At 45.9% G+C, this 12355-nt stretch overlaps 1 protein-coding gene across 4 annotated transcripts in view; it reads left to right on the top strand.

Annotated features, from left to right (window-relative positions):
- The first annotated feature begins 629 nt into the window (after positions 1-629).
- The window catches only part of col11a2 (collagen, type XI, alpha 2), a 64207-nt gene continuing 52481 nt past the window's right edge, over positions 630-12355 (top strand). For all 4 annotated transcript variants that reach the window (XM_035428206.1, XM_035428207.1, XM_035428208.1 and 1 more), the window contains exon 1: positions 630-1150. In XM_035428206.1, the coding sequence (XP_035284097.1) occupies positions 1033-1150 (118 nt within the window). In that variant the 5' untranslated portion in view covers positions 630-1032. The remainder of the gene's footprint in view (positions 1151-12355) is intronic.

Genomic DNA, 12355 nt, shown 5'->3' on the forward strand with positions numbered 1-12355 from the left:
CTCCAGTTACGCCATTAGGGTTTGACCTATCAAAGGACGGGAGACTAATAAGGGGCGTGAAGGTGGGCGTGGATTAGTTTGCCCCTGCGAGTGGCTCGACGGGGTCTGGGATTTGGAGCTTACTGATTGGCCGCGGCTTTTCTTTTCATATTTTTTGGGACCCGCCGGTTCTACACGGTCCGACTGTCTCTTCGACGGGAAATATGGACAGAAAAATATACAGACTGACAGGCAGACAGACAGACATTCATATTTAAAAAATGAATTGAGGGCTACAATGACAGGAATGAAGAGCAGAAGATCGTTAAATGTTCGAAAATACTACAGCAGCATAGTGGGATATAATTGTTCGCAGTTTTAATCCCATATTTATAATAGCCTACTTCCCATATAGTGAAAAATAAACACAATAACATTAACATGAACAAAAGAGCATTGTCATGCCCATTTCTCTTCAGAAAATCATACTCTCTCTCTCTCTCTCTCTCTCCCTCCCCCTTTCTACTCCTACTTTACACACGTATGCTACGTGTACCTTACGCGCAAATACACGTACAAGCTCTCTCCCTCCCTCTCTCCAAACTCTCTCTCTCTCACTCATTCACTCTCTCTCTCCACACACACACACACACAGGCTCCCTCACTTTTCGTGGGAGAAAGACGGAGGAGAGAGAAAGAGAGAAAGGGAGAGAGAGTGATTTTAAGTCTCTCTCTGCTCTCTCCGTTTTCGGCACTCAAGCTCACTCCTCAGACTAAATGGGGCTTTAGCATCAGGGATTCAATATAAAATAAAATATTTATTGCCCATACCCCTATTTCTATTTAAATATTGTAAATAAGATAGGTAGATAATTTATTGAAGAACAGTTCGGAGGGGTGAAGGACGTCTGCCAAGGCGTTTTTATTTTTTCAGCTCACAGAAAGTTCAGTCGAATCGACCGACTGACTTTCTGTGAGAAACTGACAGCCTGATTTGAACCATTTTTCACATTCGTAGCCATACCAAGCCACCGAAGCCTTTCCAAAAAAAATATGGATATTCCAGAATGCCTGTTGCAAAAGAAGAGAAGAGCCTGGCGCGTGGACCTTTCCTCCTTCGCCTTGGTGACACTGGCGCTCGCGATGTTCCAGGTGCCCCTGGCTCGAGCAGGTAAGATTTCCTTTTAAGATTAATGCATAATGCATAACTAGATGCTTTCCGGGACAATATAATTGCATTCGTGTTGCATGCATTTAATTTGACAAATAATTAATTTAACAAATGACAGCAACGCTTGTCCGCCTCTTGCTGGCGCGTCGTGCGTTTTTACGCTTGGCGAGATATTGAGTATCTATAGTCAAAAACAAGTTCCAGAAGCGTGTTTATTGGCGAGGCGCGTTCTAAATTAACTGTCATGAAAGATCTTTTTCAACTATTTTAAAATGAGTGTAAATATTTAAGATACACAATTGTATACTGCGGTGTATATCGTTTAAAATGCGTTGCGTGTATTTCTTTAACACAAAGCTATGACGTGAGGTGCAAGAGACAGGTGAAAGTACATTGGACAGTTTCACTGTTCATTTATCCGTCGGCCGACAGAGGCGCTTTTCACACAGACAGACGCTAAATGTTTAGGTCTATTCATATCTGTCGGCGCAAAAATTATTTGCCACATTTTTTGCAGAACACGCTACGGACGCATAAAGGCTTTTTAAGTGACGAGCCGACATTTACTATGTTAAAATATTGTTTTATTAGGCAAGCAGTACAGAACTTGTAGACAGGTCGTTGTGGTACGTTAGATGGGGCCATGGGATTGGACGGTGCATGAAGTATCCAGTTTTCTTCCTCGGACATAATTTTGAGTGACTTCTGGGAGGGCTTTGGCACGTTCAACTCACACCTGTCTCTTCTGTGTCATAGTGCCCAATGACTGCGATGTCTTTCGAGCTAATTAATAAACAACACAATCAAAGCAAGAAAAACGAAAGGGAAAATCCATTACGGCATATAGCCTAGTTTCTTTCACTGCATCTGGTTGCACCCATCTTATTGTGTATGATTGTATGAAATAATGTACAGAGGGTGTTTTTATGTGTGTTCATGTATGTTTGTTTGTGTGTTTCAATTCGCCACTGTAGTTATCTCCCTTTTCCTTTTGTCCAATTTCAACAGACTGATTGTAATATATTTTAAATTTTGTTGGAGCAACAGTTTTACCTATTCGACACCCATGTCCATAAACAATAAAACTTGCGCATATCACTGACTACATTGGTAAATTCGTTGGCATTTGAACAGCGATTCGAAAAGCAGTAATCGCACAGTGTGTAAATTCAGTGATTAGTTAGACTTTGACCGTTGCATTCAGCATTATAGCGACAGTTGTTCTATTCAGAGTCGTCGCTAATTGAGTAGGCAGAATGTCAATTATTTCAATTTCGATAGCGCCACAGGACTGGAATCGTTTTTCGAAGAATTTGCTGTGAAAGAATGTATTCGAGGGAACGCGGTAATTCTTGAGCTGACCGCTGAACTGCTGCTTTGCGATTCTATCTCCTCGGCTATTTATAACACAGAGGCACCATTCATAAGTTCCCTGGAGTTCAAAACAAAAACTTCATTTCTAACAGGTATGCTTCGTTTATAAACCAATTTAAGGAGTTAGCTTTCCGTCATGTTTTATAATGCATCATACTAATTTGAATTATTTACGGCATTTCAGTGACCACAATAGCTAATTTATGAAGAAACTAGTAACTATGACAACAACTGTGTCAGCTATTTTAGAATCAAAGTAGTTATTATGATCTCTTTTCCAAGTGGCTTTGTTGCCGCGCTTCATATTTTAGCTGTATGGGTAATTAAATCTGTGATTTCCCGTAGGATTAACAGTTATGACAGGTGACGCAAACCACCCTGCAAAGGCGACCGTACCGAATAGTTTACAGGGGTGGAGGGAATCACCGTTTAGTGACCAGAGGAGACTTTGAACCAACGAACAGTTGCCGAAATAAAACCCAAATACCTTAATGTGTCGGTACTTTCTTGGTTGAACGTGTGATCTTACAGTGGACATAGTTGCTCCGCTGCCAGTGTCTATTGCAAGCAAGGATTTACGAACAAGTTGGGAACCGTGAAGGGTGCATTTTTGTGGACCGAGATACGATTTCAGATTTCGGAGGCGGTTGCCTTTTTTCTCGAGTGACTCCCGTGTGTATTTTGGAGGAGGAAGTTTGAATATTTTCGTTTTCGATGAATAGGTTACTATGAGGGGGCTGTGCGAGTGCGTAAGGGAGAGAGAGGGAGAGTGAATGCTTTAGTGTCTCGATGCGTGTGCGCGCGCGGTTTGTACAGTTAAGTTAGTGTGTCAGTGCGCGTATGAAGGCGAAGGGGGTGTTTTTTTCTCAGGTCCAGAGGGTGTGGCGGTGCCTCCTTCGAGTGAATGTGCCCCTTGTGCGCGCGCGCGCGTGCGTGTGTGTGTGTGTGTGTGGGTGAGAGAGAGAGAGAGTTTCATCAGCTTGTGTCTGTGATATCTGGCAGCTGTCTGCTTTCTCCGACAGTGCATACGTACACAGGTAGCGTTGGTTACTCGGTGGCGCAAAGAAAGCGCGTGTTCGAACTGTATACGGTTTTAGTGTGCAGTTTCTAGAGCAAGCGCCCCGAACGAAAAGTAACAGGACAAAAAATAGAATTATCGCAGCGATAAAAGGCCTCTTCTTGCTGGCTTATGCTGTCATTATATCAATCGCCCCAAGCATATTCCGTAGGCCCGTTGCGGTAATGATAGCTACTTTCAGGTGAAAGACTGCTTTTCCTGGCTTCCCTGTCCTGGTCGCTTCTTCGCGTTGGGAGGGAAGAAATGACAGCAGCGCGAGGAATGAAAGCCTTTTTTCGTAATTGGGGGGATTTGTTTTCTTCTAACGCGAATGTTCCTAACCTCCCTTCTGAAGCGGTCGTTCTTAAAAGAGCAGTCTGTTTTTACTCACACTAACCGTTGGGTGTATCTGGCTAGCGTATAGTCATAATATTACCCCCACCCCCGCCGCTTACTTCAGTATGTTTCTCTTTTCTGTCTCTCTCTGCATCACGGTCACCGGGAGGGCTCGTGAATGGAGGTACTGTGTCATTGCAGTTGCTAAGCAGCACGCGTTTGTGCCTGTACACGTGCGCCCGAGCCTCGTTTATTTCTTCTGGTGTGTCTAACCCCGTCAGCGTCAGCACCTTCAGTTGTCATCTTCCGTGTGCTCCGTCAGATTGTGTGCACTTTTTTCCTTCCGCCTCTCCTCCGGCGCGTGCACCTGTGCGCGCGTCTCTGCCTACGCGCGTGTGTCAGTGTATAAAGTGTGACTTTCCTATTGTGAATCTCTGCGCCGAACGAAAAACCGCTTCCCCCTTGGCTCTCGTGCAGCACAGAGATTCCAGGGACCGCTCCGCTCTCGAGCGCTTGCACTCCAGACTAGTTCCTGAAATTCCTCTCCTCCTGGAATGCAAGTTTTGCAGGGTGTGGGCCCCCAGGGGTCGCTGTTTCTCTCTCTGTGACCTTTCTGCTTATCTGACAATCTGACTCTCAAGCAACTGTTTTAATTAAATTCTCTGACCAACAGACGCAGTCACAGCTTTGTCAGCTTTGGCTACTCACGAGTGTTAGAGTACTTCAAGTGTCACTTGTTTCCATTCGCTGGCTTAAGTAAAATATCACTTTGATTGAATTTGGGCCTGTGTCTCTGTATATTATAGTGAGGAGAAGCCTCTGTTCAGCTCTGATCAGACCCGTGGTTCGGTTTCCTCCGTCAGATTTTTCATCCCCAGTCTGGGGTCTGGGGACTGGACGGATATCCAGTGGTGCTCCAATGTGGTGAAACTTTTTGTTCCCCCACTTCTAGAGAGGGCTGTGCAGAGATCTTTTGGGGGACAGATGCCCAGAGTTAGAAAAGGACAGACCAATCTAGAAAAACTGTTTTACAGAACCCAGTTATATACGCCCAACAACAATACATTTTAAAAAGTCAAATCAACCCCCCCCCCCCCCCCCCCCACACACGCTTTTCCTAAGGGTGACAGATGATTGCACTGTGCCACCTACCTTCAGAATTTGGAATACTGTACCGTTCCATACGTCTCTCTGTTTGCCTAAGCCTGCAACTGCTAAAATTAACCTAGAAAATACCACCGCCCGCAAAACGAAACCGTCAAATAAACGGTGTCTTAAATTATAAAACGGGACTTGGGCTGCGCCACAACCACGCCGCCTTTTGACTAAAGGGGAAAAATCGTCAAACCAGCTCGGGAAAAGTTTCCTTCTTGGCTGCAAAGGGCGCAATTTGGGTAGAGCGTTGGCGTTTAAACAGTCTCACCTTCAAGGCATGTTAAAACTTTTCCTTGAACGACTGAAGACGGTGCCAAATTTTCATGACACCTTTTTTTCGTCAGCACACCGTTTAATTTTAAATGGCGCGTAAAAAAATCAAATATTTCTGTCACTGTATGCCCTTGGACATATCACGATTACATTTTTCAGACAGTTCCAAATTACATGGTATCCCGAGTGTTTCAATGGTCGGTACTTATTAAATGTAGGATATGTTCAGAGAGAGTGGCTTAAAATGTGACATTTCAACCGATGAGTGCGTTATTGCGCAGTAAAATGCTCTGTGTTAAATCAGCTCTTAACATAGTAGCGTACGGGTTTCACAGGGACCTTATGCACTCTGTAAGAGCTGATTTAACATTGAACATTTTACTGTGTAGATTCTGAACATACAAAAGCAAAAAAAAAAAAAAACCTGAAGAAGTATTCTTATAATTATCCCTTGTGGCCCCAAATAAAAAAACTGTGTGATTATCCTAATTTCTGGTTTGCGGGCCCTGGGAAAGTGTTGAATGGCTTTGCTCTGGGGCAAAGATTTCAGAGGAACCTAGACGCTGTGCTTATTTTTTAAAAATAGCATCGTGTCTTCTTTCACTTCCAGAAGGGAAATTAGGCTCGAAGCTCTACCCGGTACCCAGCTATTTCTGCCATTATTGTTCATTTTAGGAATCAAAATAATAGTTTTTGACTCCCACTACCCTAAAATGCCCACTCACCACCTCTTTGATCACAGACACCCTCCTCTCTCCTGAATATTCTTAAGTGTAGGGTAATCTACCGTGTGCATTTATTATTTTTTTTAAAGAACTAAGGGACTTTCCAGTACTGTGTCAAAGTCAGAACAATTCCATGGGCTCTGACTGGCCAGGGGCCCTCAAAATGTAGTGTAATACGGGATTCTCTGGGCTGGTGGGGCCCAAAGTGAGTTCTTTTTGTGGGGCCCTAAAATCCCGGGCGTCGACCCTGCTGCCAAACGATTGTGATGTCCTCTGATTGATAGGCAGGAAGGCCTATCCCAGGGGTGGCGGACGCCCTAAAGATGTGTCACCGATCTGTACGCTCGGCTCTGTGTTCTGAGCGTCCGGTTACTATCTCTGTGCGTGTGTTCGAAACCGAAATGTTCCCCCTGTTTCTTCTCCTTCTTGTGGACGTTCTGAAACGGTCTTGGCCGAGCGTGGGGGTGTGCGATGAATGGAGCAGAGGAGACTGTGCTTACCCCGCCCTGGGCATGTCGAAGTGTCCTTGAGCAAGACACCTAACCCCTAACTGCTCTGGCGAATGAGAGGCATCAATTGTAAAGCGCTTTGGATAAAAGCGCTATATAAATGCAGTCCATTTACCATTTACCATTTACCGACCGGAAACCTCCCGTTGTTTGGTGGTTGTGAGGGCGGAAGGAGCATCGGTGTTGCCCATCTGGTTGGTCTATAGAATCTCCATTCACGGAATCATGAGTGCATTGTGTCCCGCCAGAGAATTTAACCTGTAAGCTTCAGGTCACAAACACCCCCACCCCCCCCCCCCCCAGTTTTTGGCCGGACCACAACAGCGGGGCCAGCCCTACAAACGCGAATGTCTGTGACTGAGTGACTGAGTGAGTGATGAAGTTACACCATTGGTCGGCCGGTCCAGCCATATACTAGGTTTTGACCTGGTCTTGTTTAAACCAATATAAGAGCCTGGTGGGGCTGTTTGTTTGGGCACCCATCAAACCCCCACCCCCACCCCCCGTTTCACCGGTCATCAACCCCCCCCCCCACCCCCCGTTTCACCGGTCAAGAAGAGCCTCTGTGTGCAACGCTCAGGAAGGGCTCGTCTGATTTTGTGTTTTGAGCTGCTGTCTGCTCCCCTTTTGGCTTACACTGACTCGATAGGGCGAATGGCAGTTCTGCAGGTTGCTTCAAAAAGTGCTGATTGGATGGGACTTGATTTTGGTAACCAACCGGCACCTTTTCCAGGGTCCGTTAAGAAGGGCTGCTGGGCGAAATTCCCTGGCCCAGGACAAAATGACATTTCATTACACAGACCATTGCGCCCCCCCCCCCACCTCAGCCCTCAGTGCTGGCCCTGATGCTAAGAATCCTAATTCATTCCCAGCCTTTTCCACCTCTCTTTCATTCTCAGCCGTGATTGGGTCTCACTGTGATTTTTGGTGTGGCCCTTGGCCCTAAACATGGTCATGCCATTTTTGTTTAGGTGTGTTGGGACAACTGTCACCCCATCACCAATATCGGTCTTTCTGTCCATCGCTGTCTGCCGCTAAGGCGATTTACACTGAGCAGCCTCTTCAGCTTTAACTCGCACGAAAAGATCTGTTGCGAACTGGTTTAGTCCTGCGCTTTAAATAGAGGCCTGTCGCTCTGTGAGGATTTGGTAACCCCCCTCCAAGTCTTTTATTTTGATGTGGTTCGGAGTCTGCCAGACTGTGTCTGTTCTTAAACTCTGAACTTCCTCTGTGCCGGGCTGCACTTGTTCCAGTGAAACACGGTCAATGAACTCCGGCCCTCTGTGATGCCACGTGGAGCATTCCTTTCATGTTAAAAGCGCGTTATATTTATTTCTTAATAGCCCCCGTATTGGGGCAGCTGGACTTATGATGGATTTTCTGTCTGCGTTAACTTATAAATACATCATAAATACAGTGAGCCGTAATGTAAATTACAGACCTTCGGTCTTGAGCGGTGCACACACGCCTAAATACTGCGGTTCCCTCGAGGGGGGGGGGGGGGGGGGGGGGGGAGGGGAGGGGTGAGAGGGAGAGAAAGTGAGCGAGGGAGAGAGAGAGAGAGCGACAGTGTGAGTGACAGGGAAGGAGAGAGCGAGAGAGAGCAAGAGAGAGAGAGTGTTGGTCGGCAGAAAACAAGGGTAAGAATTGTGTGAAGTTAATGTTTTGACTCATTTTTGGCTGGACTGCAACAGTGGGGCCAGCCCTATAAACGCAAATGTCTGTGACTGAGTGAGTGATGAAGTTACACCATTCGTCGGCCAGATGAAGTGTGTTAGGTCCAGCCATATGTTAGGTTTTGACCTGGTCTTGTTTTTGTGATTCCCTGCTGTCCCATGATGATGCCTCTGCCAACCCTGTTCTCTGCTTTTGAGTCTCTCTCTCACTTTCCTCTCCACTTTCTCACTTTCTCTTTCTTGCTATCTAACTCTTTCGCTCTCAGATTCAAATTCAAAATGCTTTATTGGCATGAAATACATTTGTACATATTGCCAAAGCATACACACAGAAACAGGAATAGGAATACAAACAACATGAAAAACAAACAACATTGTGGTAACGACAACAATGCAAACAACAGTGTGGTAATGGCCACAGTGAGTAGGCTATATAATAATAATAATAATAATAATAATAATGTAGAAAAAAGAAAATGGAAAAAAAGAAATATAAATTAATTAATAATTAAAACAAATATATTTGTGGTGGTCAAACAGTGTCCCTCAGATTATGGCAGGCCAGGATGTACTTTGCTGCTAGTGGAGCTGTTGGCCTTTCTCCTAGCAGGATTTGCATTTTTTTGTCATTTGTTTGGGAAAGGAAGTCCTTTATAATTAGAGAAAATTTGTTGAAGTAATGTGTCCTAATTTCTGAATATTTTTCTCAATGTGGGAGAAAGTGCATCTCTCTCTCACTTTCTCTCTCTGTCCAGCCGCAGCACCACTGTGTTGGCACAACTAGAGCAGGACGAGGGGAGGGCCAGGACGTAGGGTGGTGTGTCTCTCCAGCGTTTGTTAAAATTGGGTGAAAATGTTGAGAGAGGGAGAGAAAAGGAAAGAAAATAGAGAGGGATGGGACAGGCGGAGAGAAAGGGAAGTGTGTGACTGACGTTTTTTATGACAGCGTCCGAGCCCTCCCTCACTTTTTCAGCTGTTTACTGTTCCCTGTTTACTGAGGCCCGTCATGGCATGTGTGTGTGTGTGTGTGTGTGTGTGTGTGTGCGTGTGCATGTGTGTGTGGTGCTATGTGTCTGTGTACGTGTGTGTGTGTGTATGTGTGTGCCTGTGTGTGTGTGTGCGTGTGTGTGTGGTGCTATGTGCCTGAGTACGTGTGTGTGTGTGTGTGCATGTGTGTGCCTGTGTGTGTGTGTGTATGTGTGTGTTTGTGCCTGTGTACATGTTTTCGTCCTTTTTCTTTGAAAGCCAGCCGTTTACTGTGTCTCTCTTGCTTTGTCAGGGTGAAGCCCCAGCTTGATTTACTGCGTCTGCGGGCATTTCATTACTGTGTGCTCTTGCCTTTACGAGGGCCAATTTACTTTACTGACATCAATTATAACTGATCTTTGCAGCGTGTGATCTTTGCAGAGCGTCACCTCACAGGGAGCTCGTACGTTATGTCTCCGCCTAGTGGCCAAATTTGTGAACAACGTCAGTTAGAAGTTTCAGTTTAGCTTAACTTCTTTTTTTCATTACTGAAAAAAGAAAATGAATCTGATTTTTTCCCCTCGATAGTATCAGTATAATGTCATTTGTCAGGGATATATGGGATTATCATATTTAATATAATAATTCTGAGCAGGTAGTACTGAAAGGTCAAATGTCTATGTTTCAGAGGTGGTATTGTTGCACTGATGACACTTAATTTTGTAAGAAATATGTAAATTATGAAACTTTGTTTTGTGAAATAGTGGAATATATAGTGATATGTGTGGTAATAATATTATATGATCGCAATTTGCTTTCAGGCATTATGGGTATCATAACCGGACTATGATGTGTGTGAGAGAGAGAGAATGCCAGAGAGTATGTGTGTGTGTGTGTGTGTGTGTGTGTGTGTGTGAGTGTGTGTGTGTGTGCATGCGTGTGTGTGTGTGAGTGTGTGTGTGTGTGTGTGTTTCCTGGAGGAGAGTTTGCTGAGCAGCAGCAGAGGCACAGACTCGAGGGGGGGGGGGGGGCACACAATGTCCGCCATTCTTCAGGGGAATTCGATACCTGCCATCGCAGGTCAGAGTCTGGCCCGGCCTGGGCCCGCTCTGGTCTGCCGTTTCCTACCCCCCTTTGAATTTCCGTAGCGTTGAAACGACACTCATCTAGTCCCCATCTATCCAAAATTCCCCCCCCCCCCCCTGTCCTGCTCCCTGTCCCACCCCTCCCCCCTACACCCCACCACAGCCAGACTCTCAGTATTAGTGAAGCCCCATCTGAAAAAGTAATATAGGTCAAACGTCTGTTCAAAAAATACAAAAATACACATTCCCCCTCCGGGCCGAAATGTGCTTCTCTTATGAGTGAAAGGCACTGATTGTTGTTCCAGTCGCAGGCACACGCAATACTTATTCGCAGAAGTGCACAGGAGTAAAGATTCAAAGCCTCACGCGCCAATGCCCGCTGGTCTCTTTGCCTAGGTTCTCTGGGTCCTGCACAGTTTTGCTGCGCAGCTAACCGGGCGAAATGCTACTGCAGCCAAGGTGGTGCACATTTAGCTTGGGACACGGGTGATGTAGCACGAATTTCCACATGGAACACAGCTGTGCTGTGCTCTGGAAGGTCTGAACTGCGTTGTTCGAGTGCGGCTGTGCAAACTGTGGCAGCGTGGGAGAGAAGAGCGGTGAGGAGCGGGTCGTTTCCGGTGTATTTCGGTGTTGGCTCTCGCAAAAAGCCGCATTATTATTAGCGTTAAGACTTGCTCAGGATCTCTGGGGATTGTGTGGGGCTCTTAACAAACCACCTGAGATTAAAAATGATTCCCAGGAGCAACGTCCCAGGAAACCTCAGACAGGAAACCGACAGCCGTGAACCACTGAGAGTCAGACACAGCCATCCCTCATCCATGCATCCATCATCCCCCTACATCTATCCCCCTCATCCATCCATCCCCCATCCACTCCCTCATCCACCCATCATCCCCCTACATCTATCCCCCTCATCTGTCCATCCCCCCATCCACTTCCTCATCCATCCACCTACATCTATCCCCCTCCTCCTGCCATCCCCTCATCCATTCATCCCTCATCCATCTCTCATCTATCCCCCATCCGTCCCCATTCCATCCATCCCCATCCACTCCCTCATCCATCCATCCCTCATCCATCCTGAACGTCCACACCTTGCATTCATCCCTCCCTTGTCCATCTGTTCCTGATCTATTCTTCCCTCATTCACCCCCTCCATCCATCCCCCAAGATCCATCATGACCTGTATTGTCCTTGGCCGCACCCCTTTATGAATATTCATGCTGCGCACGCATCAAATTAAAACGTTTCTGCTTGGAAACGTTCCCTTTCGCTGAACTGTCTCAGTTAAGAACACAGAGACAGCCATCTGGCTGGTCTAGAGAATCTTTGCCTTCAGGCCCTTAATCCTGCACCCAGGTGTAGACACGCCTTTGTTTATTTTTTTTATTTGTTTTTGTTTTCTCTCTTATTTGGTCTGTCAGCAGTTGTAGAAAGACAGCACCTCTTGGAAACCGGTCGGCACCGGTCGGCACCGGTTTCCGTGGGGACGGAACGGGCTAATGACAGACTCCTTCCTGTCCGGCGCTGAGTAATGACACGCTTGGGCTGCCGTAGATTTTGGGGTTTGTGGTTTTCACGGTGTGGTCTGATGGCTGTGTTCTCTTGTTTAAGTGCAGGGCTCCCTCGAAGGACTGTGGCATTACTGATGCCTGTACGCATGCATATAGGAGCTTCACAGACCCCTCCATTTTGATTATTATGTGGTAGATAAGTATGGAAGTATGGTCCCTTATCTGCAAGTCCATTGGAAAATCTTGGTTGCTGATTTTTTATTTTTTTTAAATTAAATTATAAATTTTTGGTATGAAAAAAATGAAATGGAATGTGGCGCAGTGAGGCTTTCACAAACCCTAAAATGGGTTCATGATGTACCATCAGTGACTATGCGGTTTTAACCAATCACAATAATTTGCCATGGAGAACAAAGACTTTTAATTGGTCACACATTGTTAGCTCCACCCACCACAGTAGTGGTTCTCATGTTCGGTCCTGGGGGACCGCTGTGTAGGCTGGTTTAAATTCCAACTAATATCTTGCTCAGTT

This window comes from Anguilla anguilla, chromosome 8, assembly GCF_013347855.1.
Source record: "Anguilla anguilla isolate fAngAng1 chromosome 8, fAngAng1.pri, whole genome shotgun sequence".
In the NCBI taxonomy this organism is placed as follows: Eukaryota; Metazoa; Chordata; class Actinopteri; order Anguilliformes; family Anguillidae; genus Anguilla; species Anguilla anguilla.